This window comes from Mesocricetus auratus, unplaced genomic scaffold (assembly GCF_017639785.1).
Source record: "Mesocricetus auratus isolate SY011 unplaced genomic scaffold, BCM_Maur_2.0 Super-Scaffold_100014, whole genome shotgun sequence".
Taxonomy (NCBI): domain Eukaryota; kingdom Metazoa; phylum Chordata; class Mammalia; order Rodentia; family Cricetidae; genus Mesocricetus; species Mesocricetus auratus.
The window spans coordinates 29,688,385-29,715,784 of record NW_024429197.1 but is presented as its reverse complement, the minus strand read 5'-3'; the positions used below and the strand labels follow the sequence as shown (position 1 = coordinate 29,715,784).

The 27,400-nt window shown below is 41.3% G+C and overlaps 1 protein-coding gene across 1 annotated transcript; it reads right to left on the bottom strand.

Moving 5' to 3' along the window:
- Positions 1 to 8,639: 8,639 nt before the first annotated feature.
- CUNH1orf185 (chromosome unknown C1orf185 homolog) lies at positions 8,640 to 24,792 on the bottom strand. Its single transcript, XM_040757433.1, has 5 exons — positions 24,648 to 24,792; positions 23,050 to 23,155; positions 18,391 to 18,526; positions 13,565 to 13,601; positions 8,640 to 9,154 (listed from the first exon to the last, which is right to left on the bottom strand). The coding sequence occupies exons 1-5, from the start codon at positions 24,649 to 24,651 to the stop codon at positions 8,775 to 8,777; spliced, it is 663 nt and encodes a 220-aa protein (XP_040613367.1). The 5' UTR covers positions 24,652 to 24,792; the 3' UTR covers positions 8,640 to 8,774.
- Positions 24,793 to 27,400: the final 2,608 nt, after the last annotated feature.

The following is a 27,400-nucleotide window of genomic DNA, read 5'->3' as shown; positions in this document are numbered from 1 at the left end:
CACACATACATTCACACAGACACACACACATAACGTAAAACCTTAATATTAAAAATGATATTTTTAGTGATTTATCTGGCTGTAGGCACAATGGAAAATGGATATCTGAAAAATTCTATTTTGGAGTATAAATATATAGCTATACAGTTTTTTTGCTGAAAAATTTATTTAGTGTTGAGGATCATTTGAATCTAGGACCTTACACATGCTCCACAAGCATTCTGTCACTGAACTTCATAACCAACTCTTATTTTACTTCTTATTTTGAAATAGGGTCTTCCTAAATTACCCAGACTTTGTAGCTCAGACAAGCATTGAACTTGGAATCCTCCTGCCTCAGCCTTCCAAGAATCTGGGGTTACAGGTGTATGTCACCAAGTCTTGTTCTAAAATATCTGTTGTTGCAAAAAAAAAAAAAAAAGATGGAATAATGGGGCACTGAACATGATGGCTGAAATTATAAAAATACTTCTTTGATCTCAACTCAAAATTAAAAGTTAAATTATTCATTCAAATACCTTGTTATTGTAATAAAAAGGCAAGATCTCTGATATTTTCTTTAAAATTATTTCTTGAGCTGGGTGTAGTGACTCAGAGGCAGAGGCAGAGTCAGGCAGAGCTTTGAGAGTTTAAGGCCAGCCTGGTCTACATAGCAAGTTCCCTGCCAACTAGGGCAACACAGGATTATCTCAAAACAAAAGTGAAACTGAAATTCTTATTTGTTTATTTTTAATAGAAAAGTTTATATTTTGTAGCCTGGGCTGATTTGGAACTCATCATGTAACCCAGACTGGCCTCGGACCCGTGATCCTCTTGCCTCAGCTTCCAGATTACGAGAGTGCACATCCACACTTAGATATGGTTTTCTTCAAAACAAAACAGAATGATCATGAAGATCTAAAGAAATGCTCTGTGAGCTGTCAGATGACAGCTGTTTTGCTGCTGCATTGCCAACAGAGGGAGCCCTTGCTACAAACCTAAGGTTGTCCCTACAGACTTGAAGGGTAGACCTCCTGTGGAAAGAGGTAAGAAACAGAATAGAAAGGCTCAAGTGTTAGGTAGGTAGGTTTTACATTCTGTTGGGAATCAGGAATCTTCCCCCTTTTCTTCTCTTTATTTTATGTGCATGAGTGTTTTGTGTGTATTTATGTTTGTACACCAAATGTGTGCCTGGTGCCCTCAGGTCAGAAAGAGAGTGTGGGATCCCCTGGAACTAGAGTTACAGATAATTATGAGACACCATGTAGGTGCTGGCAATTGAACCTGATTCCCCAAAAGGAATAGCCAATGTTCTTAACCACTGAGCCATCTCTCCAGCCCTGAGATTTATTTTTTGAATGATGACGTTAGTGTCAAAGGGCTAATGTTAAATTACAGGTATTTTGAAATAGTGTGTACATGTGTATAATTTATAAACATATTTAATAGTGTGTGTACATATGTGAATATGCACTATATATATTAATATGCTAATATTTTGAAAAGCCCCTAGAAACAACAACATAGTAATAAAAAGTCCTATATGCTTATTTTCTTCCCTCTCTCCCTCCCTTCCCTTCTTTCCTACTGACATGAGCTGATCAGACAACCAAGTAAAATATCAGGACACTCTGGTGATAGACCTGCATTATTCAAAATAGAGTTGTCTCTTTTGTGTCCTCTTGCAACTCCAATTGCTCTAATTTTAGTTCTGTGTGTGCATGAAAGATTGATTTGAATTTTCCAATGATGCTGACATTTGAGCGTATTCAGTAGTTATGGGTCACTGGTTCCCACAGTTTTGATGTAGGTGAGCGTCCCCTGGGGAAGTTGTTGAGATTCCTGCAGTCTGTTCTCAGACATTCAGTGCTGGGTGATGAAGGTCAAGAACCTGTTTTGTTGTCTTTCATGCTGCAGGTTGACTCAAAGCCTCATTGTTGCTATACGCTAAACATTCACTCTGGTACTGTGGTGTGGAGTCATTCTTTTGTACACCGTGAATATATGTTGCTGTGATTGGCTTAATAAGGAAGCTGACTGGCCAATACCTGAACAGGATAAAGATAGGGGGAAAGCCAAACTGAGAATAATGGGGAAAAGGGTGAGAGTCAGATGCAGGGAGCAGCAAGATGGGCATGCCATATTGAGAAAAGGTACCAAGTCATGTGGCAAAGCATAGATAAAAAATATGGGTTAATTTAAATGTTGGAGTTAGCTAGTAACAAGTCTGAGCTACTGGTCGAGCATTTATAAGTAATCTTAAGTCTCTGTGTTGGCTATTTGAGAGCAAACACTGCCTACAGTACTGAGCCCAGCTGTAGTACAAGCCATAAACTTTGATGGTGTCAGCAGCCTGGCTTCTGAAGGCATATAGGAGACATGGGGCTGGAGGGACTTGACTGTTTCCATTTATAAATTGACAGACAGAGCCACCAGGAGCCCTGAGTGGCTTCAACTCAGGAGTCTCAAGGCATGAAGTAGAGGCTTGGTAGGGGAGAAACCTGTCAGAGAGCCTCTGTCACATAGGTCCCAAATAAAGCACCCCAGCAGCACCTTCTGCCAAGCTGTGGGTGTCTAGGAGGCAGTATACGAAGTCAAAGGAATCCAACCAAGCCTTGAGAGCTAGCTCTCTGTCTTGTCTGTCTTGAGTTTGAACTTAATGTGACCCATTTCTACTCTTTGTATGCATGTCTTAGCACAGCACACATACACTTGACAGACTCTCTTCTCGCCTATGTATCCCTTTAGAATGAACACGTCTATCCTACACCCATTCTATGTTTGTATTTTGGATGCATATGATACTTTATGAGTGCATAGTTGGAAAGAACTTTGCCCCTGTATGGATAGTGCCTTGAATCTCACCGCATCTGATAGAGCCTGCTACTCCTTAAATAGTTCAGCCTGACTTTGAGCTTAAAGCAATTCTTTTTTGGGGGGTTCAAGACAGGGTTTCTCTGTGGCTTTGGAGGCTGTCCTGGAGCCTGCCTCTGCTTCCCGAGTGCTGGGATTAAAGACGTGTGCCATTATTGCCAGGCAAGCTTGAAGCAATTCTTTAGCCTTCCTAGGGTTGGGGTTTACAGGGATGTGTCACATCTGATTTTGATGACATAAGAGACTTTGGATTTTAGCCTTTTCTTTTTCCTTCCTTCCTTCCTTCCCTTCCTCTTCCTCAGTTTTTGAGTGCTAGAGATTGTTTTTTAGGATTGAGACTGAAATGACTTAAGACTTTAGGAAATATTGGGATATACTGAATGTACTTTGCATGTGAGAAGGACATGGATTTGAGGGAGCTAGAGGTGGAATGATGCTATGTGTTTTTGGCCTTCAAAATTTGTATGCTGAAATCCTAACTGCCAAAGATTAGCAAGTGATTTGGTCTTGATGGCTCTGTCCTCATGGATGGGATTAATGAAAAAGACCCCATAGCCAGGTATGGTAGCATACTCTATAATCCCAGCACTCAAGAGGTAGAGGCAGGAATAGCAGAAGTTTGAGGCCAATCTGGGATACAACATTTATTTATTTTTCAACAAAGGCTCTAGAGCAGTGGTTGTTAAACAGTGGCCACAACCCCTTGGGGCAGAGATGACCCTTTCACAGGGGTCACCTAAGACTACCAGAAAACATATTTACATTACAATTCATAACAGTAGAGAAATTACAGTTATTAGGTAGCAATGAAATAATGTTATGGTTGGGCATCACCACAACACAAGGAACCGTAGTAAAAGGTTGCAGCATTAAGGTTAAGAACCACTACTCTAGGGGGCTTGGGATGTAGCTTAGTGGTAAAGTACTAGCCTTATGTGTCCAAAGCCCTAGATGTGATTCCCAGGACTGGGGAGTAGGAAGCCTCAGCTCTCCTCTTCAGCCAAATGCAGATGCAATAAAAAGACAGCTCTCCTCTCTGTCTCTCTCTCTCTGTCTCTCTCTCTGTCTCTCTCTCTCTCTCTCTCTCCCTGTCTCCCTCCCTCCCTCTCTTTCTCCCTCTCCTTTTTTCTTATTGTTTTCCCCCTCTTCTTGGTACTACTGGAGTTGAATTAAAGGCCTCACACATGCTAAACGCATACTCTGCATGGAGCTACACCCCAAACCTAAGACGACCGTCTATAAACCGGGAAGCATATCCTTACTGGCACCTTCTGCCAGTGCCCAGGAGAAAAACATTTCTGTTGTTTATAAACCACAGTCTCATTGTTTTATTATGGAAACCTTCACGGACAAAGATAGTCTCTATACATTTTTAAAAATCCCAGCATGGAATGATGAATTCTTGTTATTTTTTGTGAAACATGGTCTCATTTTCAGCTTGGCTGGCCTTGAACTCAGAGATCTGCCTGTCTCTATCATCTGAGTGTTGGGATTAAAGATGTGTACCACCAGGCCCTGATTAGGATTCTTCTTCTTCCTCCTCCTCCTTTGTTTTGTTGAGACGGGGTTTCTGTGTGTAGCTGCCATAGTTTGAATCTAATTGGCCACAAAGGAGTGGCACTATTAAAAGGTGTGGCTTTTGGCGGAGCAGTGGTGGTGCACGCCTTTAATCCCAGCATACTCAGAAGGTAGAGGCAGGAGGATATTTGTGAGTTTGAGACCAGCCTGGTCTACAAGAGTGAGTTCCAGGACAGCCTTTAAAGCCACAGAGAAACCTTGTCTCGAAAAACCAAAAAAAAAAAAAAAAAAAAAAAAAAAAAAAGTGTGCTTTGTTGGAGTGAGTATAGCCTGGTTAGAGGAAGTGTGTCACTGTTGTGGGTTTTGAGGTTTCCTGAGCTCAGGATATCACCCAGTGTGTCAGTTGACTTCCTGTTGCCAGGAAGATGTAGGACTCTCAGCACCGTGTCTGCTTGCCCACTGCCATGTTTCCCTTCGTGATAATAATGGATTGAACCTCAGTTAAATGTAAACTGCCACCTCAGTTAAGTGTTTTCCTTTATAAGAGCCATGCTGTGGTCATGGTTTCTCTTTGCAGCAATAAAAGCCCTAACTAAGACAGAAGTTGGTACCAGGGGCTGGGGTATTGCTGTGATAGGCCTGGCCATGTGTTTGTTTGGAAGAATTAGGACTTTGGGTTTGGAAAGCAGTGGAATGCTTTAAGCACCGTTTAATGGGTCATACTAACTAGTAGGAACATGGAAGGCAGAGGTGCTTAGGGTTATTTGAACTATTGGGGGGCTCACACAAGAGGTTTCAGAGAAGAATTTTATTATGTTGCCTAGGGAGATCTTTCTTGTGATATCTTCATGAGTAAAGTGGCTGCTTTTTTCTCTTGTCTGAAGACTCTGCTGTAGGAATTTTTCTTTGGGCTGCCAGCTCACAAATGGCATGGGGAATTCATTAATTATGAAAGCTTAGCCTTTATCTTAGGCTTCTTCCTCTCTTATAAATTAAATTAACCCATTTATATTAATCTGCATTCTATCACACATAGTATGCAGACTAATATAAATGCACCCCCTGTTCCCTCTCCATGTCTCTTGGTGTCTCCCACTTGTCTACATTCCTCCTCCTCCTCTTCCTTTCTCTCCCTGGAAATCTGGCCTATACTTCCTGCCCAGCGACTGGCTCAGGGCTTTATTAAACCAATCATAAGGTGCCTTGGCAAAAACACATCTTCACAGTGTACAAATATCCTGCAACAGTCTGCCTGAGGCTAAAGTGAAGAATTTTGAGTTAATTCCATTGGCAGAGGAAATCTCAAAACAGCCTAGTAGGGGCTGGGCATTGGTGGCGCATGCCTTTAATGCCAGCACTCGGGAGGCAGAGGCAGGCGGATCTCTGTGAGTTTGAGGCCAGCCTGGTCTACAGAACAAGTTCCAGGACAGCCTCCAAAACAATACAGAGAAACCCTGTCTCCAAAAACAAAAAAAAAACAGCCTAGTAGACTCTGTCATGTAACTCTAATGAAGATTTATAGTGAAAAGGAGCAAGCTGAGCAGAGTAAACTACAAAAATGTAAATTTTGAGGGGATAAAGAGCATCAGAAAGTGGAATAGAGCTAAACTCTGTGTTCAAGAAGATAAATGGGCTAAAGGGAGTGGTGACTCCAGGATAAGATCCCACCCAGATAAGTTTCCAACTTGTGAAAAGGAACTAAAGAAAGTTTAGAGCTAGATATGATGGCCCACACCTTTTTTTTTTTTTTTTTTTTTTTTTTTGGTTTTTTCAAGACAAGGTTTCTCTGTGGCTTTGGAGGCTGTCCTGGAACTCACTCTGTAGACCAGCCTGGTCTCGAACTCACAGAGATCCACCTGCTTCTGCCTCCTGAGTGCTGGGATTAAAGGCGTGGGCCATCACCACCCTGTTGCCCTGCTGGCTTTTGGTCTTGCTTTGGTCTAGTATTTTACTATGCTCCCTTCCCTATGTTTTGGAATGGTAACATATATCCTTTGGCACAATATTTTGGAAGTATGTGATCTGTCTTTATTTTAATTTTATATGTGATAACAGTTAAGAGATTACATGAATCTCAGAAGAAACTTTGAACTTTTAAACATCGATGAGTCTGTGATAGACTATAGGGACCTTTGAAGTTGTACTAAGTGAATTCTGCATTATGATATTGCTACAAGTTTATGGGGGCCAGGGACTAAACTGTGATAGTTTGAATGTAATTGGCCGCCATAATCTCATAGATAGTGGTACTATCAGGAGATGTAATTTTGTTGGCTTTCCTGTTACCTTCAAGATGTAGAACTCTCAGTATTCCTCCAGCATGCCACCATGCTCCCCTTTATGATAATGGATTGAACCTCTGAAACTGTAAGCCACCACTGCAGTTAAATGTTTTCTTTTGTAAGAGTTACCATGGTTGTGATGTGTCTTCTCAGCAATAAAAATCCTAACAAGACAGTAGTCCTGAAACTCACTCTCTAGACCAGGCTGGCCTTGAACTTAGAGATCTGTCTGCATCTGTCTCTACCCCCCACATGCTGGGACTAAAGATGTGTGCCACCATAGCCCTGCGTTTTGGACTTTTCTAAGACTTTTAATTATATGCGTATGTGTGTCTGGCAGAAGGGCAGGGCTATGTGTGCCTGCAGAGTCCAGAAGATGGTGTTAGCTTTCCTGAAGCTGCAGATACAGGGTGAATTATCAGTATAACAGAGCATGAATATATAGGTTTAGAAGCATCAGAGGAAATAAACAAATGTACCACTGTGAGCCACAGGATATAGGTACTGGGAACCAAGCTTAGGTTCTGCAGGAACAGAAGGAATTGCTAACTGTTGAGCCACTTTTCTAGTCCCTCATGGATTCTTTTCAATTGAGTGTACTGTTATATTATAAACGGCTGTAGTATGCACAATAAACATAACCATTTAAAATGTTTGTTTCATACATCCCCTAATTTGAACAGAAGAATCTTTCCTTAGTGGCTCAGGTGTCTCTTTCTTGGTATGAACAATTTAGAAGCACTTTATCCAAAAGGAAACATGCTAGAATTGCTCTCTGCTTTCTTTGATCTGGCTATGCTAACAGCCATTTCTCAGTAAAATGTTGTAGTGGAAAACCGTTTTCACCAAGATCTGAGCATTAACTATGTTCATTATCAGTAAAGCAAATATAGTATGGGTATGTAGGTTTAGATATATTGGAGAAAACAAACTCTAATTCCAATCCAGTGCTACACCACACAGTCTTTTTGGATTTTGCTTTGTGAGGTGGTCAGCCCAAGTATCTTTTAGAAACCGATACTCATGATGAACTTGAAATAATATTTAAGAGTCAGCTATGCAAAAATCTAGAAACAGATGTTTTTAGTCAGAAGGAAGTACAAGCACAAAGCCCGGGGCAGAAACAAACAGTGTTCTAGAGGCAGACTAGCCAATGTGGCTGCACTGTGCTGACCTGCCGAAGACAACTGTGTGAAATGACGTCAACCCATCAGGAAGGAGATGTATTTGAAACTGCATATGCTATAACAAAGACGCTTAGAAGAATTCTAGTAAATTATGAAAATGCTGAAATTTCTTAAGAAGAGGCTGTGGTAACTTTTTTTTTGTCTCAAAAGATGACTTTGGTTATTGCATAAAGAGTGGACTGTTAAAGAAGAAGCAGAGAGATGGTAATGAGGCCTGTAGTAATCTTGGCAGGGTGTATGACACAGATGAGGGTAGCAGCAGATAACACAGAAAGAAAAGAATAAATCAGTGTACCTGAAGGTAGAGATGTACCAAGTCTGAAGCCTTAAGCGAATTCTGGATGTGTATGTCTATTGCGTGCTGTCATGTGTTAAGTTCTGAAGTCAAAACATTAAGCAAAGATGTAAATGGAGCCGGTCGTTGGTGGCGCACGCCTTTAATCCCAGCACTCAGGAGGCAGAGGCAGGTGGATCTCTGTGAGTTCGAGGCCAGCCTGGTCTACAGATCGAGTTCCAGGACAACCTCCAAAACAATACAGAGAAACCCTGTCTCGAAAAAAAACCAACCAAACAAAAAAGATGTAAATGGGCTGGAGAGAGATGCTCAGCGGTTAAGAGTTAAGAGCACTGGCTGCTCTTCCAGAGGACCCAGTTTGACTCCCAGCACCTACATGGCAGATCACAACTGTCTGTACCTCCATTTCTGGGGGGACCTGACACCCTCACAAAGACACACATGCAGGTAAAACACAAATACAAATAAAACATAAATAAGTAAATAACTAAAAATGAAAACCGGTAAGGAATAGAACCACTTTATGATAAAGAACAAGAAAAGCAAGGTTAGTAGGGACACGATGGGAGACTTGGGAGTTCATAATTCAGCTTTAACGTCGCCTGATTTCACTGTACACCAGGTTTCAAAAGAAAATAGTCATTCAATATCATCTTGAAGGTTGTGTATGCCAGCCTCTGTGTTTCTTTGTGAAAATATTTCCTTAATGCTGCCATTGTTTTCATCACCACCAAAATTCATTGTGTTTCCAGGCCATTCTTCTAATGAAATGGTTGACAGGTATGCAAACACCTTTTCTGCTAGAGATTCCCCAAGTAAAGGCTCTGGGGCATTCTTGGTTTCTAGAGAATCGTCAGAAAACCAGTCATCAGCTGCTTCCACGCTTTGGCTGCAATAAGAACTAGAGACTGACGTTGACAAGCTCAGTGTCACACTGCTGCCATTTGCTACTGAGGTCATCTCAGGGGACTCATGGCCAAGAGGATCCCGAAGGCAGAATTCACCTTTAGAGTTGATTGCTGTTAAAAGAAAAGTCTACTGTGAATATTACATATTGACAAGTCAAGTCTTTTGGTTTTTTGAGACAGGGTTTCTCTGTGTAACCCTGGCTGTTCCAGAACTAGCTCTGTAGACCAGACTGGTCTTGAACTTAGAGACCGCCTTTGCCTCTTGGGATATGGGATTAAAGTAAATAGTTAATTTACTCATTTATTTATTTTGGTTTGTCAAGACAGGGTTTCACTGTGTAGCTCTGGCTATTCTGGAACTAGCTCTGTAGACCAGACTGGCCTTGAACTCAGATACTGCCTCCACCTTTTGGGATCTGGGATTAAAGGTGTAGACCACCAGGCCCAGCTTTTATAGATTTACTATGTATTTATATTTATCTGTTTATCTATTTACTTATTTATTTTGGTTTGTCAAGACAGGGTTTCACTGTGTAGCTCTGGCTATCCTGGAACTAGCTCTGTAGAACAGGCTAGCCTTAAACTTAGAGATCCGCCTGCCTCTGCCTCTACTTCCCTGAGGGCTGGGGTTATAGGTATGCGCCAGCATGACCAACAGATAGATCAAGTCTTAAGAGTATTTTTAGGGCTATCATGAGTAAAATAATGCTAGAAGGGAAAACACCAAGTTGCTATCATGTGTACAATACTGAGTATATATTTAAATATTCTAACCCAGGAAAATATTCTAATTAGGTTGAAAACCTCAGTTCTACAATGTGCCTTTAAAAAGTTTCTTGTAGCCAGGAGGTGGTGGTACACATTTTTAATCCCAGCACTTGGGAGGCAGAGGCAGGTTGATCTTTGAGTCTGAGGCCAGCCTGGTCTACAGAACCAGTTCCAGAACAGCCAGAGCTGTTACACAGAGAAACACTGTCACAAAAAGCCAAAAAAAAAAAAAAACAAACAAACCCAAAAAACCAAAAAAAAACCCCACCCCAAACAGACAAACAAACACCCCCCAACCCCCCTTGCAAAAAATTCTTGTACCACTATAGAAAATCAGAACCAATCAAAACTGAGAGTTGTGGAGCACAGTCCCAATGGATATGTCTCTAAAACATTCCAAGACCTAAGACTCAGGGAACACTGTGGAAAGGGGAGTGGAAAGAGTGAAAAAAAAAACTGATCAGGGAGTTTGCTGTGAGATTGTGTCTGAAGCTACACCAGTAAAGTCTCACCAACATGACTGCCCAACCATGAGCTGAACATGGATGACGTCACAGGACACGCCAAAGTGGACAGAGGAAAGTCCCACAAGGCCTCAACCCTGCACAAAGAACGATAAAAAACCAAGGGAAGCTGGGAGTGGTGGAAGTGGTCTTCCCAACAACACCAATTGGTTGTCCAGTGTCAAATGGTCAGCCTTGGAAGCACATACAAGTGACGTTATAGGGACTGAACAGGTTGTATTTAGAAATATATTATGTATATACATGTACGTATATGCAGACAATAACAATTAATGAAAAAAGAGGTTGTGAATTTGAAGGAAATTGGACAGTGGAAAGGGAAGGGAGAAATGTAACTATGATAATTTTTCAAAAGGTGTCTTGGGCCTGGAGAAATTGCTCAGTGGCTAAGAGCACACATTGTTCTTGTGGAGGACCTAAGGGTTTGGTTTTTTGTTGTTTACAGCACTCATGTCATGTGGCTTACATGCACCTCCAGCTCCAGGGGATCTGGACTCCTTAGTCAACTGAGTTCACACCACCCTTCCTATTAAAATTGTTTTTTTTTTTTTTTGAGACAGGGTCTCTCTATGTAGTTTTGGGTGGCCCTGACTGGCCATTAACTATGTTGACCATGCTGACCTCTAACTCAGAGAGATCATTTTGTCTCTTCCTCCCAAGGTGTTAGGATTAAAGGCATGCACCACCATGCCTGGCTTTAATTTTTTATTCATTCTTTGTTGAGTTCACATTATACTTTCCGATCCCACTTACCACCTGTGTTCTTGCATCTGCCCTCTGCCCTTGCAACCTCCCCCTAAAGCAAAAGCAAATTTAAAAGAAAGCCAAACAAAACAAACAAAAACAAAAAGAAAGAAGAATCTTCTCATCATGGAAGCTGTAGTGTGGCCCAGTGAGTTTCCCCTTTGGTCTATTCATCTTTACTTGCAAGTATTCACTCCAACAGTCATTGGTCTGGCTCTAGGCCTCTGGCTCATGCTACACCACCTAAATGGTCTCTCACTGGGGCCCCTCTTTGATATCCTGTTGTCCTATGTCATGGAAATCCTGCTGTTTTGTATCTGTAGGTTTGTTCCCTTCACATGCTCTAACAGTTCATAGATTTGGTGGATGTTGGGGTGGGCCAACTCATAGCCCTGGTTCTGGGCCTGGGTGGTAGTTGGGTTGATCAGCTCGCTAGCTTTCCCTCATCATCACTACCCAGACAAACTCTCCAGCACTGCCTGGGCTAGCTCACCCAATGCAGCTTACAGTAAGGAGCAGGGCCAGATCTGTTCTTGAGCCTTCAGATCTAGTTTTTTCCTACACTTGTCTCCAGGCCCAGTTGGGCCTTGTCTTCCAACTGCTGTAGGGGGAATGCGGTTTGGGTCAGCTCTCCTGCTATCATGCCTTCAGGGTTGGCTTACCTGCATCCCAGACTACAGGGTCAGCTCTAGTGTGAGGGGTGGGGTGAGCTCTCCCCTGAGGGCTAGGGCCAGCTCCCCTGCTGCATGCAGGACCAGATATTCCAGGGCAGGACAGGCTCAGCACAGCATGGTTCCAATGGCCTTGTGCTAATACCTGTCATGAACTTCACCACAGACACCAGCTGCAGCAGGACCATGTACACAGACATGGTCCCAGGCAGCAGTTTGAGCCCAGATGCCATCGTCGCCTGGTGTCAGCACGGCTGCAGAAAGCAGCATGGTACCCAGGCATCAGCATGACTGGCCAAACCCCAAGCATCTGCAGAACCCTTGTATCAACTGGAGCCTTGGGTACCAGGGCCACAGATGTAGGCAACAGCCAGTGCCTGAACATCTCTATGGCTTCAGGCAGCAGCACCAACAAAACTTCTTTTGAAGTTAAAAAAAGTTTCTTAATGATTTGTAGTTGAATATTACATTATTTAAAAAAAAACATCAATGAGCAGAATCATAAAAAGAATCATTTGGTCCACAGTTAGTGGTAAGAGCCCATGATGGGGTGGTCTTTTGCCAATAGTGGTAGGGGACATTTCTTTTTTAAAAAAACTTTATTTATCTATTTATTTATTTTGAGACAGAGTCTCTCTGGAACTCACTATGTAGACCAGCCTGGCCTTGAACTCACAGAGATCCTCCTGCCTCTGCCTCCTGAATCCTGGGGTTAAAGGAGTGTAAACCACAACCAGCTTTAGAATTAAAGAAAAAAATTATTATGTTTTATGTGTGTGAGTGCCTGGTGACCTTGGAGGTTGGAAGAGGGCAGATCTCCTGGGACTGGAGTTATGGAAGGTTGTGAGCTGCCATGTAGGTCTTGAGAACCAAAGATGTGTCCCCTGAAAGAGCAGCCAGTGCTCTTAACCTTTGAGCCATCTCTCCAGCCTCAGCAGACTTTTCTATAGAGCTGCATGGTCTACAAAGCTTTTGACCATGCTTCCAGATCTCATTTGCTGTATCAACAATTCTTCAGGGTAGTTATGGTTGGTGCCGCTTCACAAAGGAGCAAAACCACCCACCATCAATTAGACACAAGATGGATTCAACCTAGCTATTAAGTCTCATGCTTTTCATGTCACTTAGACCACACAGTGGACACTTTAAAATATCGTTTGCTGCTGGGTGTGTTGGTGCAATCCCTGCCCTTGAAAGGCCAAGGAAGAATAGAGTTTGAGGCCATCACTCCAAGCCAGCTAGGGCTAAGCAGTGAGATTCTGTGCCAAAACAAAACAAACGAACAAACCCCAAAATGAAAAACAACATAAAAAATAAGTAACCCCCAAACCCAAAAGTTAAGTTTTAGAAAATATCACAAAATTCCTAAAATACATTTTATACCACTTTACATGTTAGCTGTTATATTTTACACATGAAATTCAAAATTGTTTAAAATACTGTATTTCATATTCATTTCTAGAATTATGTAGGACAAGTTTTGAGATATAAAGATATGACATAAATATCTAAATGACTACAAAATATTCAAGGTTTTGTCTTTGTCCTATATCCTGACACGGCATTACTTCATGGTCACCATTATGATGTCTTTGAATTTAAATAAGAAAAAATAATTTCACATTTTAAGACAGGATACTACTTTTTTCTTCAAAAAGATATGCCAATTCACATGCTACTAAATTGCTATTTCTTTTGAATTTTCATGGAATATAAAATAAATGGCATTTAGGATAGCCTCTTTATTCTTTAAGACTTAAGAAAATATTTGCTATACAGAAACTTCTAACGATTCATTGAAAGAGAACAAGTACCTCTTATTTGTGCTGCTTCCCTTTCTTTTTGCTCCACCTACATAAAAAAGTTATTTGCATTTTTAAAAAGGAAATTTGTATCACTTTTATGATATATTTATATTAACAAGAAATGTAATATCACAATTTTTTAATAAAAACATTTTTCTATGTTATTTTTTTGCAAAATAAAAAAGAAGAAAAACCAGTTATTTGCAAGTCTGGGGACTGGAGAGATGGCTTGGCGGTTAACAGTACATACTGTTCAGTATTCCTTTTCCATGCCTGTGACATCTGATCCACTCTGAGAGACTGCATCGTCCACTCACGGGGGTAAAGCTCCTGGGAGCTCCACCTCCTAAGGCTTCTGTCACCTCAGTGCTGCCCCCAAGGGCCAGTCTTCCAGTCCATGAGCCTTCGGGAGACAAGCCACACCTAAATGTTGGCAGCAACTGAACTGCATCTCAATAAAGCTGTTACGTGCAAAACAAAAGTGTTCTGAAAATAAAACTTTCTCTCTCTCTCTCTTTTTTTTTTCAAGACAGGATTTCTCTGTATTGTTTTGGAGGCTGTCCTGGAATTCGCTCTGTAGACCAGGCTGGCCTCAAACTCATAGAGATCTGCCTGCCTCTGCCTCCCGAGTGCTGGGATTAAAGGCAAGCGCCACCAACGCCCGGCCTGAAAATAAAACTTTCAAAGAGAAAGTAGATACAATCCTTGAGATCTATTGTTAGGTTGGATTTTTGGAATATTTATCAACAGTATGACCCAAGAAATAAAACCAGAAATTTTACTTAGCCAATATTGAAAACTTTTACGAAATTCTGTTACTAGAGTGATAAACTAACCAACTGAGGTTTAAATATTGAAAAGCAGACCAGGTGTGGTACACACCTTTGTTTCCATCACCTGGAGGAAGAGGTAGGTGAGTATCTGTATATAGGCCAGCCTGGTCTATATAGTGAATTTCCAGACAACCAGGGCAACATAGAAAGACCCTGTCTCAAAAAAACAACAATGAAAATGGAAAAGCATATAACCAACAAAGGACTTGCATCCACAATATGTGAAGAATTCTTAATTTCAATGTTAAGAAAATAATCCAATTAGACAATATACGAGATACTTAAAGAGATATTTCACTAAGAGTATAGTCGGTAAATAAAAATATGAAAAGATATGTAAAAACCACTTACTGGGAAATAAAAATTGGAACATAATATATTGTCTTACACAGAGAAGGACATGAATGTTGCCTTGGCGGGGACAACTTCTGAATGACTGGGATGGTGGCTGCCTGAAGGTTGGGGTGTCTGGGGCTGCTGAAGCCTGTGTGTGTGTGTGTGTGTGTGTGTGTGTGTGTGTGTGTGTGTGTGCACGTGCGTGTGCGCAGATTCGTGCTTGCTTTCATGCAACTGTACACTTGTCAAGGTCAGAGGACACCTTTTGGGACTTGATTCTCTCCTTTCACTGTGTGTATCCTGAGGATAGAACTGAGGTCATCAGTCTAGGTTGCAAGCACCTTTGCCTACTGAGCCGTCTTACTGGCCCAAAATTTTGTAGAATAAGACAATGAAGGGGCTGGGGTGGAGCTGGGTAGAACGCTTACCTAGCATGCACAAGGTCCTAGCACTGCAGGCCAGTGCTGAACAGTGCCGTGCACCCTCCGCCCCCCACGACGGAGTTGGTCACCCTAGATAACTCATCTTTTCATTACATCTTTCTCTGTCGCACGGAAGATTTTTACCTTGTTGCTACTCTGTCATCCAAGTTTACCTAATATTTTGACCTCTTTGTTGTGGTTTCAACAATATTCATAGCATCTAAATCAGGAGTTAATCCCTTCTCAAGAAACCACTTTGGAGAGATTCTGGGTTGGATGGAGGACTAGAAGCTGCCTCGTGTGAAGAAGAATTGTTGATGTGTTAGCACAGGGTTTATGCCAGAGAACGGAGATGAGGGAAGAGCGTCAGAAATCCACAAGAGGCGCTCTATCACAGCTGTGAAGTGCAGAGAACCCGAAGTAGGAGGCATCAACAAGAAGCCCAACACAGCTCAGCCTCCAGGCTCCAAGCAGATGGAGGGGAAGCAGAAGCTTCTTCCAGAAGGTCCTGGTGAAACGCCACTGGCATTTCTACTCGCAGGCCATGTCCACATGCCCACAGCTCTCACAACCCTCAAAACCAGGGGCTTCTCTTGTGGGATGTGTCAGTCATGGGAAGGCGTTTCCCTGGCTCAGAGACTGAGTGAGGCTAGGTGTCATCTCTATAGAGGACATACTGTTTAAAACTGAACTACCCTGGTTTCCTAAGAACAGAGACCTGTCGCAGCGCCAGCCTGAGTGATGGCTGTAGGGTGTGGGAGGGACACATACTGAGGAATCCCAAAGTGCAGGCATCAGGTAACTCCACCATCGATCCCTGGGAGCAGATGTCATCAATATAACTTTGAAGTCAGCAGTTAATCAACTTCTAGAGCCACCTATCTGTTATGAGGTTAACTATCGTAGAGTCTGCGCACTCTGAAACTCCAGCTACCGCTTTTCCAAAGGACCCAGGTTCTCAAGTCAAGTGACTCAAAAACACCGCCTGTAACTCCAGTTCCAGGGGATTTGAATTCTCTGGCTAAGACCACATACACAAATGTGCGTGCACACACACAGAGACAATTAAAACTAAAGGTTTATTTTAATTTAAAATCTTGTGTATATGTGCCTCTTTGTGTGCAGTTCTCACAGAGGCCAGAAGAGGGCATTGGATCCCTGGTCTTCTGCATTAGCATCATGGGCTCTGAGCCATCTCTCCAGCCCTGCTAAAGGGATTTTGAGAATACGAAGATGGTTTTGCCTGTATGGCACTCAGTGCTGTGGATGCTTCCCCTGACTCTGATGAAAGGGACAGAAAGAAACTTCTCAACTTGGAACATTCACCAGTCTAGAGGATTTGAGCTGGCAACCCTTGGGGTGTTGGGAGACTCTCCCAACTCACAGACTGAAAAAGCTAAGGGTGACCAGCAGAGGCCTGTGGTACACAAAGAAGGAACACTACTGACAGGCAGACTGCCCTGGTTGACATCAGGCATTCGTATAGTACAGGCTTCTCAGCACCGGCATAAATCAAGGTTTGTAGTGAGATGTTTACCTCGACTACACCTATAGCGCTGACCACACCCGTTTGGGCATGGTCACAGGTGCTGACGTGACAGGGAGTGCGTTTAGGTCTGGGATCAGGACAGGTTGTCTGTCTCTTGCCTCCAGTAGGGTCACACGGAATAGCCTGAGCAGATCCTTAGAGCAGGAACCTGCGACAACCATCTGCTTCTTGTGTAAGTGACTTCTTCCCGAAATAAATGATATTGAACCTATATTTGAGCCTAGTCCCATGAATCATTATCTGTGCCTCCGCAAAGGCAAATAGCAATCAGAGCCCACAGTTTAACCGGCCCCAGCCCTAGGCACATATTCAACATCATAAGTCCTTAGATAGCTGTGACAACAGTGAGAAGTTACTTTGCATCTCACAATGGTGAATGCTAAAATCGCCAACAGCAGCCAGTGCTGACAGTGATCCTGAGTTAAACAACGGTCTCCTGTCTGGTCAGGGGGAACGTGAATCGACACAGTTTCTCATAAAACCACACAAAATTTGATTAACAACAATTCTCTTTGATAGCTTCTCAAATGAGTTGGAAAGTCATGTCCATATAAAAGCCTCCACAAAAGTATTTTTTAAAGCAATTTTGTTCATAATTGACCAAACTTTGAAGCAACCAGGATGTCCTTCTGTGTGTGAAAGGACAAATTGAGGTTAATAGTTGATTTTTCTTCTATTTTGACTGTAGTCTATCTAGGTCTGGGTTCATTTCTTTTTTGCTTGTGTAGGCTCCGTGGTAAAATAGTGTTGCCAGCCAGGCGGTGGTGTTGCATGCCTTTGGTCCCAGCACTCAGGAGGCAGAGGCAGGTGAATCTCTGTGAGTTGGAGACCAGCCTGGTCTACAAGAGCTAGTCCAGGATAGCCTCCAAAGCCACAGAGAAACCCTGTCTCGAAAAACAAACAAACAAATAGTGTTGCTAGATGGTTACTAGACACATGGTTGCTGAGTTCACCTTGAGTTCCAGGTGAAGGGTGTGTAATGAAGGCCTGCTATCCTGTCTGTCACCAGAGTATCTCCGAATGCTGAAGGACCGTCAGTTCATTTATTTAGCTCAGCTATGTCATAGTTTTCTATTTCTACTAGACTTTGCCATGTTCTATTTTGTCTTTATGATGCTGTTTTGACACACAGCATTGTTAATCATAGTCTGATATTCTTATTAAGTGTCACACAAGCACCTTGAAAGTAGGGGCAATATCTTAATCGCCACAACAGGGGAGGGGCAAGATTTTCAAATATATTATGGATTAATAGATATTTATCAAATTGGACTAAACTACACTTTACAGGTTTGGTCAGGCTATCTGGTTATCTGAGCATTTCTTATCTCCAAATTACTTTTTTTCTGGTAGTCCCAAGAATTTTGCATGCACCCTTTCCAAAATGCCATTATCTTCATCCTTCTAAGCCTACTATGGAGAGTGTAGGGTTTCTTCTTTTTTTTCTTTTTTTGCTGAAGGATTTATAAAAGCAACTGGAGACAGAGTATATTTTCATACAATTTTCCTGTTCTTTTAAAAGCTGTATCACCCTCCAAAATATAAACGAAAACTTCAGTTTTCCTATTGTATGAACTTTTGTATCTTACACTAAAACATAACCATGGATATATTAGCCTTCCAATGGAAAGACAACATCCTAGTAACATGGTCTAGGGATCTCCAAGGAGACTGCTTTAAAACATGACACTCTACCTGTCGTTGAGATTGGCCAGCATGAAAGTTTCGGGAAATGAAAACACACTGAGAATGAGATTTAATCTTCGATTTGGATGATCCTTGCACCAGCTTTTCATCAATTGATTTAACTTTGGAACTTTGAAATATTTCTCTGGAAAACATTGTACAGAAATTATTATTAAACAGGAATCAAATTATATGATTTGAGATCATTGTCTCTAACCTAGGAGTTTAAAATTAGTATGTTGCAGATTTTTGAAAGTAGCAATCAGTTTATATACTCCTTTAACATAGATATGATTTCATTATGTCTACTTTTCAGAAAATGTAGTTAATTATAGAAAGCTAGCATTTGCAGTTTGAATATTATTGAGTTACTTTATGCTTCTTTGGTTATGAGATAATCAACTTCATTGTTAATTAGTCTTTTCTTTTTCTTCTTTTCTTTTTTTGTTGTTTTTTAAGACAGGATTTCTCTGTGTAGCCCTGGCTGTCCTGGAACTGAAGATCAGGCCAGTCTCAAACTCAGAGATTTACCTGCCTCTGCTTCCCAAGTGCTGGGATTAGCCACATGGTTTAATTAGTCTTTTCATCAATCTGTTTTTAATGAAATAAAATGAAATCAGCGGTCACTTTCGGCAAAGAGGACAGAAACTGGGTTGAGAATAATGGCACTCTGGGAGAGCACTTGTGATCTTCTGTTGTCCTCGAAGTCACAAGCAGGTGGGGGAGGGTTAAAAGCAACAGGATGCTGCTAAGTGAAACCTCAGCTGATCAGAAAGAAGTCTCCTGGATAAAGTTAAATATTTGTGAGGGCTATTCTTGGTTGACTACAACTTGACTACCTCTAGAATTAATGAAAACCCAAGCAACTGGGTACACCAGTGAGTGATTTGTCGTGACTGACTCATTTGAAGTAAGAAATTACATCCTAAATCCATTATCTTTTGAATTGGGAAGATCCACCATAAATCTGGGCCACACTTTCTCCTGGTCCTCACTATCGCTTGCAAGCTCATTCTTTTGCTGGTGATAGGACCCACTTCTTTGGGATTCTGATACATCCTTAGAAGCAGTTGAGGCATCGAGCCTCATGGACTGAACAGCTACTGGATTCTTAGACTTTCCTTTGGGAGACAGCCATTGTTGGAATAGTCAGACCATAACATGTGAGCCACTCTAATAAATCCCATTATATGTGTGTGTGTGTGTGTGTATTCATTCTATCAGTTCTGTTTCTCTTGAGAAGCCTAATATCAATATTTTAAGAAATGATGCCAGACAGTGGAATATTATTCAGTGATACAAAGAAATGAGCTGTTAAGTCACAAAAGAGACATGGAGGAAAACTGGATATAGTGACTCACACCTGTAATACAGAACCTGAGAGGCAGAGGCAGGAGGATTGTTGTGAGGTTAAGGTCAACCTCTGCCACCCAGTGAGTTTTAGGCTAGTTAGGCTACATAGTTAAGCCCTGTCTGAGGAAAAAGTCTAAGAAGGCTACATTTTGTATGGTTTGACATCTGATTTCAAGTCTATGACTTCACTCTGGAAAAGGCTAAACTACTGGGATCTAGAAATATCAGTGGTTGCCTGGGGTTAGGGAGAGGGAGGGATGGATCGATGAAGCACAGAGGAATTTTAGGGTGATGACAATACTGTGGCTTGTATGCAAAAGTCATTATGTATTTGTGAAAACCATGGAATGTACATGAAGAGTGAATTTTAATGTCAAATGAATGCTAACATGTTGACATAAGTTCTTCAGTTTTAACTCTCCCCAAACAGTAATAATGGTGGCCAACTATTTTTCCAGAGGTACTAGAAAATTTCCAAGTTAATTCAAGAGATCACATTAGATTCCTCCACAAGATATGAACAATTAATATCCAGTCTCTCCCTGAATTCAGTTCACTAAACAAATATTTAACCTATATGTCAGAAATGTTGGGTGTTGAGGGCATCTAAAATGTGGCCCACAAACTTGTGCTTTGATGGCCCTGTTTGGGGGAGGCTGTGGGAGCACTAGGGGGTGGAGCGTGACCGCTTTCTCCTTTCTGGTCCACAGTGCTGTGAAGGGCCTCTGCCACACACTCCGGCATCTGTGAATGTGGCCATGCCTTTCTCACTGTGACAGACTGCAATCTCCTGAAACCAAAATCCAGCGTAAGTCTTTCCTCCCTTAAGTTATTGTGTCAAGTATTTTGGCCACTGTGATACAAAAGCACTTAATAAAATTCTATGCTCCTCCAACTACTGTCCCTTTATTAGTATTCTAAATACACACACACACACACACACACCTCTTGAAAGAGACATGCATACTTTTCTCAATTTTTTCACATCTCATTGTCTCCAAGAATTAACTTCTTTTTTTTGTTTGTTTTTGAGACAGGGTTTCTCTGTAGCTTTGGAGGTTGTCCTGGAACTCACTCTGTAGACCAGGCTGGCCTCGAACTCACAGAGATCCACCTGCCTCCCAAGTGTTGGGATTAAAGGTGTGAGCCGCCAGCGCCTGGCAGATCAACTTCTTAACCTATCATTGCACCAACATTTCATCAAGGTTACCAATGACCTCCATCTCCTGAAATCAAAAGGTTACTTTTCTTTCCTCATTGCCCTCAACTTCAGGACTTCAGTATAACTGGCTTAAGCCTCCTTGTAACATATTTAAATTTCTACTTCCTTGACTATCCATCTTTTGGTTTCTTCTCAGATGGTGATTTTCTCTACTTAGCTGCTAACTTTCCAAATGCAGGTAGTGTGAAGGGCATAGCCGTAGATCATTTTCCTCCCTCCCTTCCTCCCTCTCTTTCTTTCCTTCTTTCTTTTTCATGACAGGGTTTCTCTGTGTAACTGTCTTGGTTATCCTGGAACTCACTATGTAGACCAGGTTGACCTTGAACTCACAGAGCTCTGCCTGCCTCTGTCTCCTGAGTGCTGGGATTAAAGGGGTGGGCCATGGTCCAGTTGCCCTAAGTCATTTTTCAACACCCACTCCCTGGTTAGTCTCATCTGACTTTAAATCCTCTATACCTAATCTTTCACTCTGGCTTCTAAGTTTATACCAGCACATCCAACTGTAACATGGCATTCCCATTTTGGACTTTAAATAGGCTTTTAAACTCACTAGTTTATCATCTCCCCCACAAATCGATCCCCTTTATGATAATTTTCCCATCTCAGAAAATGGCATGACCACTCAGCTGCCCAATCCCGGGTGTCAGTCTTCATGCTGCACCTCACTCTTCTTTCCCTACTTCAGTCTATCAAATCCCACCTCTACCTGCCAAAGATGTTTCAGGCCCAGTCCCTTCTTTTTGTCTCATCTGGTCACGTTAGTTCAAAACATCCTCACCTCTCTCTCAGACGAAAGCTAGGCTGCTCACTTGCTTGTCTACTTTCTTGTTGCGCCATTAAACTCCAGGCTTTACAGAGGAATGTCTTTTGAAAATATAAGCCAGAAAACTGTCATATCTTGATATTAGGAGTGCACATTCACTTTTAATTAGCAGTTTCTCAAAAAGCAATCATGTGCTGAGCGTTGTTGACACACACCTTTAATCCCGGTGCTTGGGAGGCAGAGGCAGATAGTTCATGGCCAGCCTGGTCTACATGTGCCATTATGTGCTAGGCCATCTTAATGGTCCTAGGAAAATTTTGCACAAGGCATATTTAATAAGTCTTATTTTCCTAACTCAAGTCTCAGATTAAACACAAACTCCTTGTACAGGCCTTTCTGGTACACTTTTTATATTTGCTCATTTATCTGTTTCCTGTCAAGTCTAGGAAATGAGAACTTTTTCTGCTTTGTTCACAGTTGTATCCTCAATTCCAACAACAATGGAAGGTAGCTAACAAATATTTTCCTTTATTACTTATGTTTTATTGTGCATTCATTGAATATTTGTTGAAACAATGAACAAATGAATACTTTCTGATTTGTACACGGTGGAGAGACAGTTGGAGGAATGATCACTGGGAGAAAATGTGGGAAAGGGATCTTACAATTTATATTTTAAACATACCAGAATACAAATTCTGAGTTGGCTAAATAAGTAGAAACAAAATTTTAGAGTTGCAAAGGAAGAAGGTGTTAACTACGCTTTTGTGTGTTTCTGAAGGGAGAGGATTTTCAGATCTATCAGGCCATTCTGTGTGTTCTCTTAACTTCTAAAGAAAGGGGGTCTTGCCCTTCAGTTATGTCTTAACCTCCAAACTAGAAGATTTCCCCCATAGTTTCTAGCTTTAGATTAGAATCAGACCCATGTCTTCCAGTAAGTAAAATAGGACTTGTTTTTCTTCAGAATTCCAGTGCACAAAGATCTCTGTTGCATGGTCCTAGTCCTTCTTGTATCTAAGGCATATAAAGCCTTGTCCCACCACAGGATCTCCAGCCAATTCCATCATATTTATTTATTCATTTTGGGTTTTTTGAGACAGGGTTTCTCTGTATTGTTTTGGAGGCTGTCCTGGAACTCACTCTGTAGACCAGGCTAGCCTCGAACTCACAGAGATCCACCTGCCTCTGCCTCCCGAGTGCTGGGATTAAAGGCATGTGCCACCAACGCCCGGTTTCCATCATAGTTATTTAGATTTAATAGCTGTGAAAAAAAACCCTTCATTAAACTTTTAACAACAACAAAACTTAGACACTTTCCAATAAACCTTACCTTCGTTTGCAAATCAGGAACCACAAAGCAGATGCCAAAGCAAAGAAACCAATTCCCAGACTAACGGCACCAGCAGCCAGAAAATAGGTTAGGTGGTTAATAAAACCTATACAAATAAATGGTAAAAGATCATGTCATGCATGACTCAGTTCACTAGGTAAAGAAATGAGGTGATATTTACAATGATATATGTGATATTAAGACTGACCAAGAAATCAGGGAGCCTGAATTCTAGTCCTATACAATCCAAACAAATGGGAGGACCCAGAGCTAGGGAACAACACATAAATAGAACTGGGAAAGCCCGCCAGGAATCTCACTTCAGAGGTGGCAGAATTGAAGCCCATGTGACAGAACTGAACGAAAGCGATACAGCAATTCACACCAATGTTCTGATTTTTTCTATATCCTTTGCTAGCAAATATTTCCCAGTACCCCGATCTGGCAGCTCCCAACTGTCCATAACTCCAGCTCCAAAGGATCCCAAGCACCTGACCCCCACAGATATCTATATTCACCTGCATATATTCACCTACAGAAGCACACATCTAGATTGGAAACTAAAATTAAACCTTTAAAAATATTATTATTATTATTTTTCTAGGGCTGGGCATGGTGGTACACTCCTTTAATCCCAGAACTCAGGAAGCAGAAGCAGGGCAATCTCGTGAGTTTGAGGCCAGCCTTGTTTACATAGTGAGGTCCAGGATAGCAAGGGTTATGTAGAGAGACCCTGCCTCAATAAAATAAAATTAAATTAAAAATTTTAATTTTGGGCTGGAGCGATTGCTCAGAGGTTAAGAGCACTGACTGCTCTTCCAGAGGTCCTGACTTCAATTCCCAGCAACCACATGATGGCTCACAAGAATCCACAGTGAGATCTGGTGCCCTCTTCTGGCATTCAGGGATACATGCAGGCAGAATACTGTATACATAATAAGTAAATATTAAAAATTTAATGTTTATATGTATTTATTTAGTGTTTTGGTGGTAGGTTTTTCAAATAATAAATTAAAATATTATGATTAAAATTAAAAATTCATAAGGAAATAGTTTAAATTTGCTGAAAATTAAAATAACACCAGAAACTTAAAAAAGAGAAAAAATGGTTAATGGCCAATAGTCATGTAAAAACTAATTATAAATGTACTATCCATTAAACCAAAAATAAAATGTTATGAAGACTATACCTAATGCGAAATGTGGAAAATGAAAAAGACAAAATATAAACTGTTGACAAGGAAGCAGGAATCTGAAACCTCATTCACAGCTGGAGGGAATATGATTGGGGAAAAGCTCTGGGAAACTGGCTCCAGTAATAAGCTGAATAGAGGCATACTCTACAACTCAGCAAATTGACCAATGGGCACATACATAAGTTCACGTGTGAATCAGAGGCTAAGAGAAAATAATTCAGTTCTAAGCTGATTTTGCTAGGAAGACAATAAAACCAGGAGCTTTTACTTGAAATAAGATGGGGATAAAAAGAAAGTAGCAGAAAACCCAAGGGAACACAATTCATTACACTGAGTCAGCAGATACAAATTTCCCCCAAAGAAACTGGTGGTCCCCAAAAGGTTACAATTTCTACTGTATACCCATGATGCTAGCATTTCTTATCTTATACAAGTTCTTCCAGAGAACAGAAAGACATTGCTGGCTGTTCCTCCAAATACATTTTCTTCTTTGTGGGCAAAACGCTAGACTGTCTCAGCTTCCCATACCATTAGGTGAAGCAATGTGACAGAGCAATGGAATCTGAGGGCAATGATGTCATAAAAACCTCTACAACTCTTTCTTCCTGACTGTGGGTGACAGAGGTGATCCCCAAGGGAACTGCGGAAGTCACAGGTTGATAGCTCCTTCATCAGTCTACTAGATCTGATCGACATCATAGGAAATCAGCCTCACAAGATCTCATGTTATTTACAGAAGTGTGTTCTGTATTCTCCAGTATAGAATACAGAGAAACAGATGAAAACCAGTGAAACTTGGAAATGACACATTCTGAAACAACCAATGAGCAACAAGAAATCTTAAGGAGACACATAAGATATTTTTAATGAGTATAATGAAAATATGATTTCAAGCCAGGTAGTGGTGGTGTATGCCTTTAATCCCAGCACTCAGGAGGCAGAGGCATGTGGGTCTCTCTGAATTTGAGGCCAGCCTGGTCTACAAAGAGTATTCCAGAACAGCCAAGGATGATACACAGAGAAACCTGGTCTTCAAAAACAACAACAAAGTATCATTGCATTAGTATATTTCTTTTTTTAAAAAATAGAACTAGAGTCCATAGTTAAATGGCTCATGTGAGAGAAACTCTAAAAATAAACCAGTATTTCTCCTGTGACTTCTGCTTTGCTTGTTTTGTTTTGTTTGTTTTTTCTTCCTTTTTCTATTCAAGATAGAGTTTTTCTGTGTAGACCAGGCTGGCCTTGAAAACAGAGATATGCCTGCTTCTGTTTCCAGAATGCTGGCATTGAAGTTGTGCACCATCACTGCCTGACTTTCTTTTTTTAAAGATTTATTTATTTATTATGAATACAACATCCTGCCTCCATGTATGTCTGCACATACCAGAAGAGGGCGCCAGATCTCATTACAGATGGTTGTGAGCCACCATGTGGTTGCTGGGAATTGAACTCAGGACCTCTGGAAGAACAGTCAGTGCTCTTAACCTCTGAGTCATCTCTCCAGCCCCAACTGCCTGACTCTCTTATCTGTTTTTTTGAATGAATAAACTCAAATGAATTACATAGTCACCCAGTGAGCTCCTTCTGCTATTCTCTGAATATTGTAAACTTTCTCTTTTGTGATAAAGTCTCAATGCCATCTACTATTTCTAGCTTCAGAACTTTTATATGCTCTCAAATTGTGTGTATTTCACATCTGAAAACAGTATCAATCTTTTCTTTTTAAAGATAGTGTCTTATTAGCCGGGCATTGGTGGCACATGCCTTTAACTCCAGCACTCCAGACACAGAGGCAAGCGAATCTCTGTGAGGCCAGCCTGGTGTACAGAGCGAATTCCAGGACAACCTCCAAAGTAATACAGAGAAACCCTGTCTCGAAAAACAAAAACAAAACAACAAAGATAGTGTCTTACTGTGAAACTCTAGTTGGTTTGGACCTCACTATGTAGGCCAGGCTGGATTTGAAATCATAGAGATCCAGAGTGCTAGGACCAACAGTATGTGCCATCATTCCTGGTTAGAAATATTTTTAAATGATTTTTTAAAATTATGTGAATATGGTGTTGGGCTGGAATTTACATCTGTGTACCCTGTGTGTGCAGGCGCCTACAAGTCAGAAGAGGGTATCAGATTCCCCTAGAGCTGGATGGAGTTACTGGTGGCTTTGGACCACAGGGTATGGATGCTGGGAACCAAATCCAGGTCCTCTTGCAAGAGCAGCAAGTGCTCTCATCTCTCCAGCCCCCCAATTCTATAAATCTTATAGTTACATTGACTAGGTAAAAACTTACCCTCATATTATACAAAGAGATATCTGAACATTCCCTCTTAAAATGATTCTTCAATAACTTGGGACAACTGCATTTTTATTGAGAGTGCATTTTTCCAGTTCACCAAATTGTTCCTCAATAAAGTTCTTCATGAGGAATGAGAAAAAATTTTTGAACAAGAAGAATGTGTTGTCTGGACATGATGGTGCAGGGCTTTAGTCTCAGCAGTTGGGAGGCAGATGTAGTCAGAACTCTGAGTTCAAGGCCAGCCTTGTCTACATAGTAAGTTCCAGGTGAGCCAGGGCTAAACAGTGAGAAGGAAGAGTGGAGGCTGACATGTTTCCTTCCATATTTTGTCTTGTAGGAGGGTGAGAGTTAAGTTTTACTTTAAGCATATTTATTATGTAGATTTTTCTATTTTACAAATTATTCTGCCAATTTTTCTTCTTGACTTCTTACTGTAGTTTAAAATGACTTTCTTGTTTAAGTTTGGTTGCATTCCAGACATAAAGACTATCAGTGACTACGGAGATGGCTCAGTCAGTAAAGTGATCACTACATGCAGCAGGAGGACCTGGGTTTGGACCCCAGCATCCGTATAAAAAGCAGTTCAGCAGCATACATGTATACATGTAGTTCCAGCACTGTGGTGTCACAGACAAGGGCTCCCTGGGGCTTGCTGGCCAGCCAGATTTAGTGAGAGACCCTACCTCAAAAATTAAGGTGAGCAGTAATTGAGGAGGACACTTCACATCAACATCTGACATCCACGTGCACACACATACACATGTGCACACACACCTGTACTTACATATGCACACAAAGGAATATGTATGCACTCATACAACCCTGCAAAGAATATCACATGCATTAAAGACAATGCTC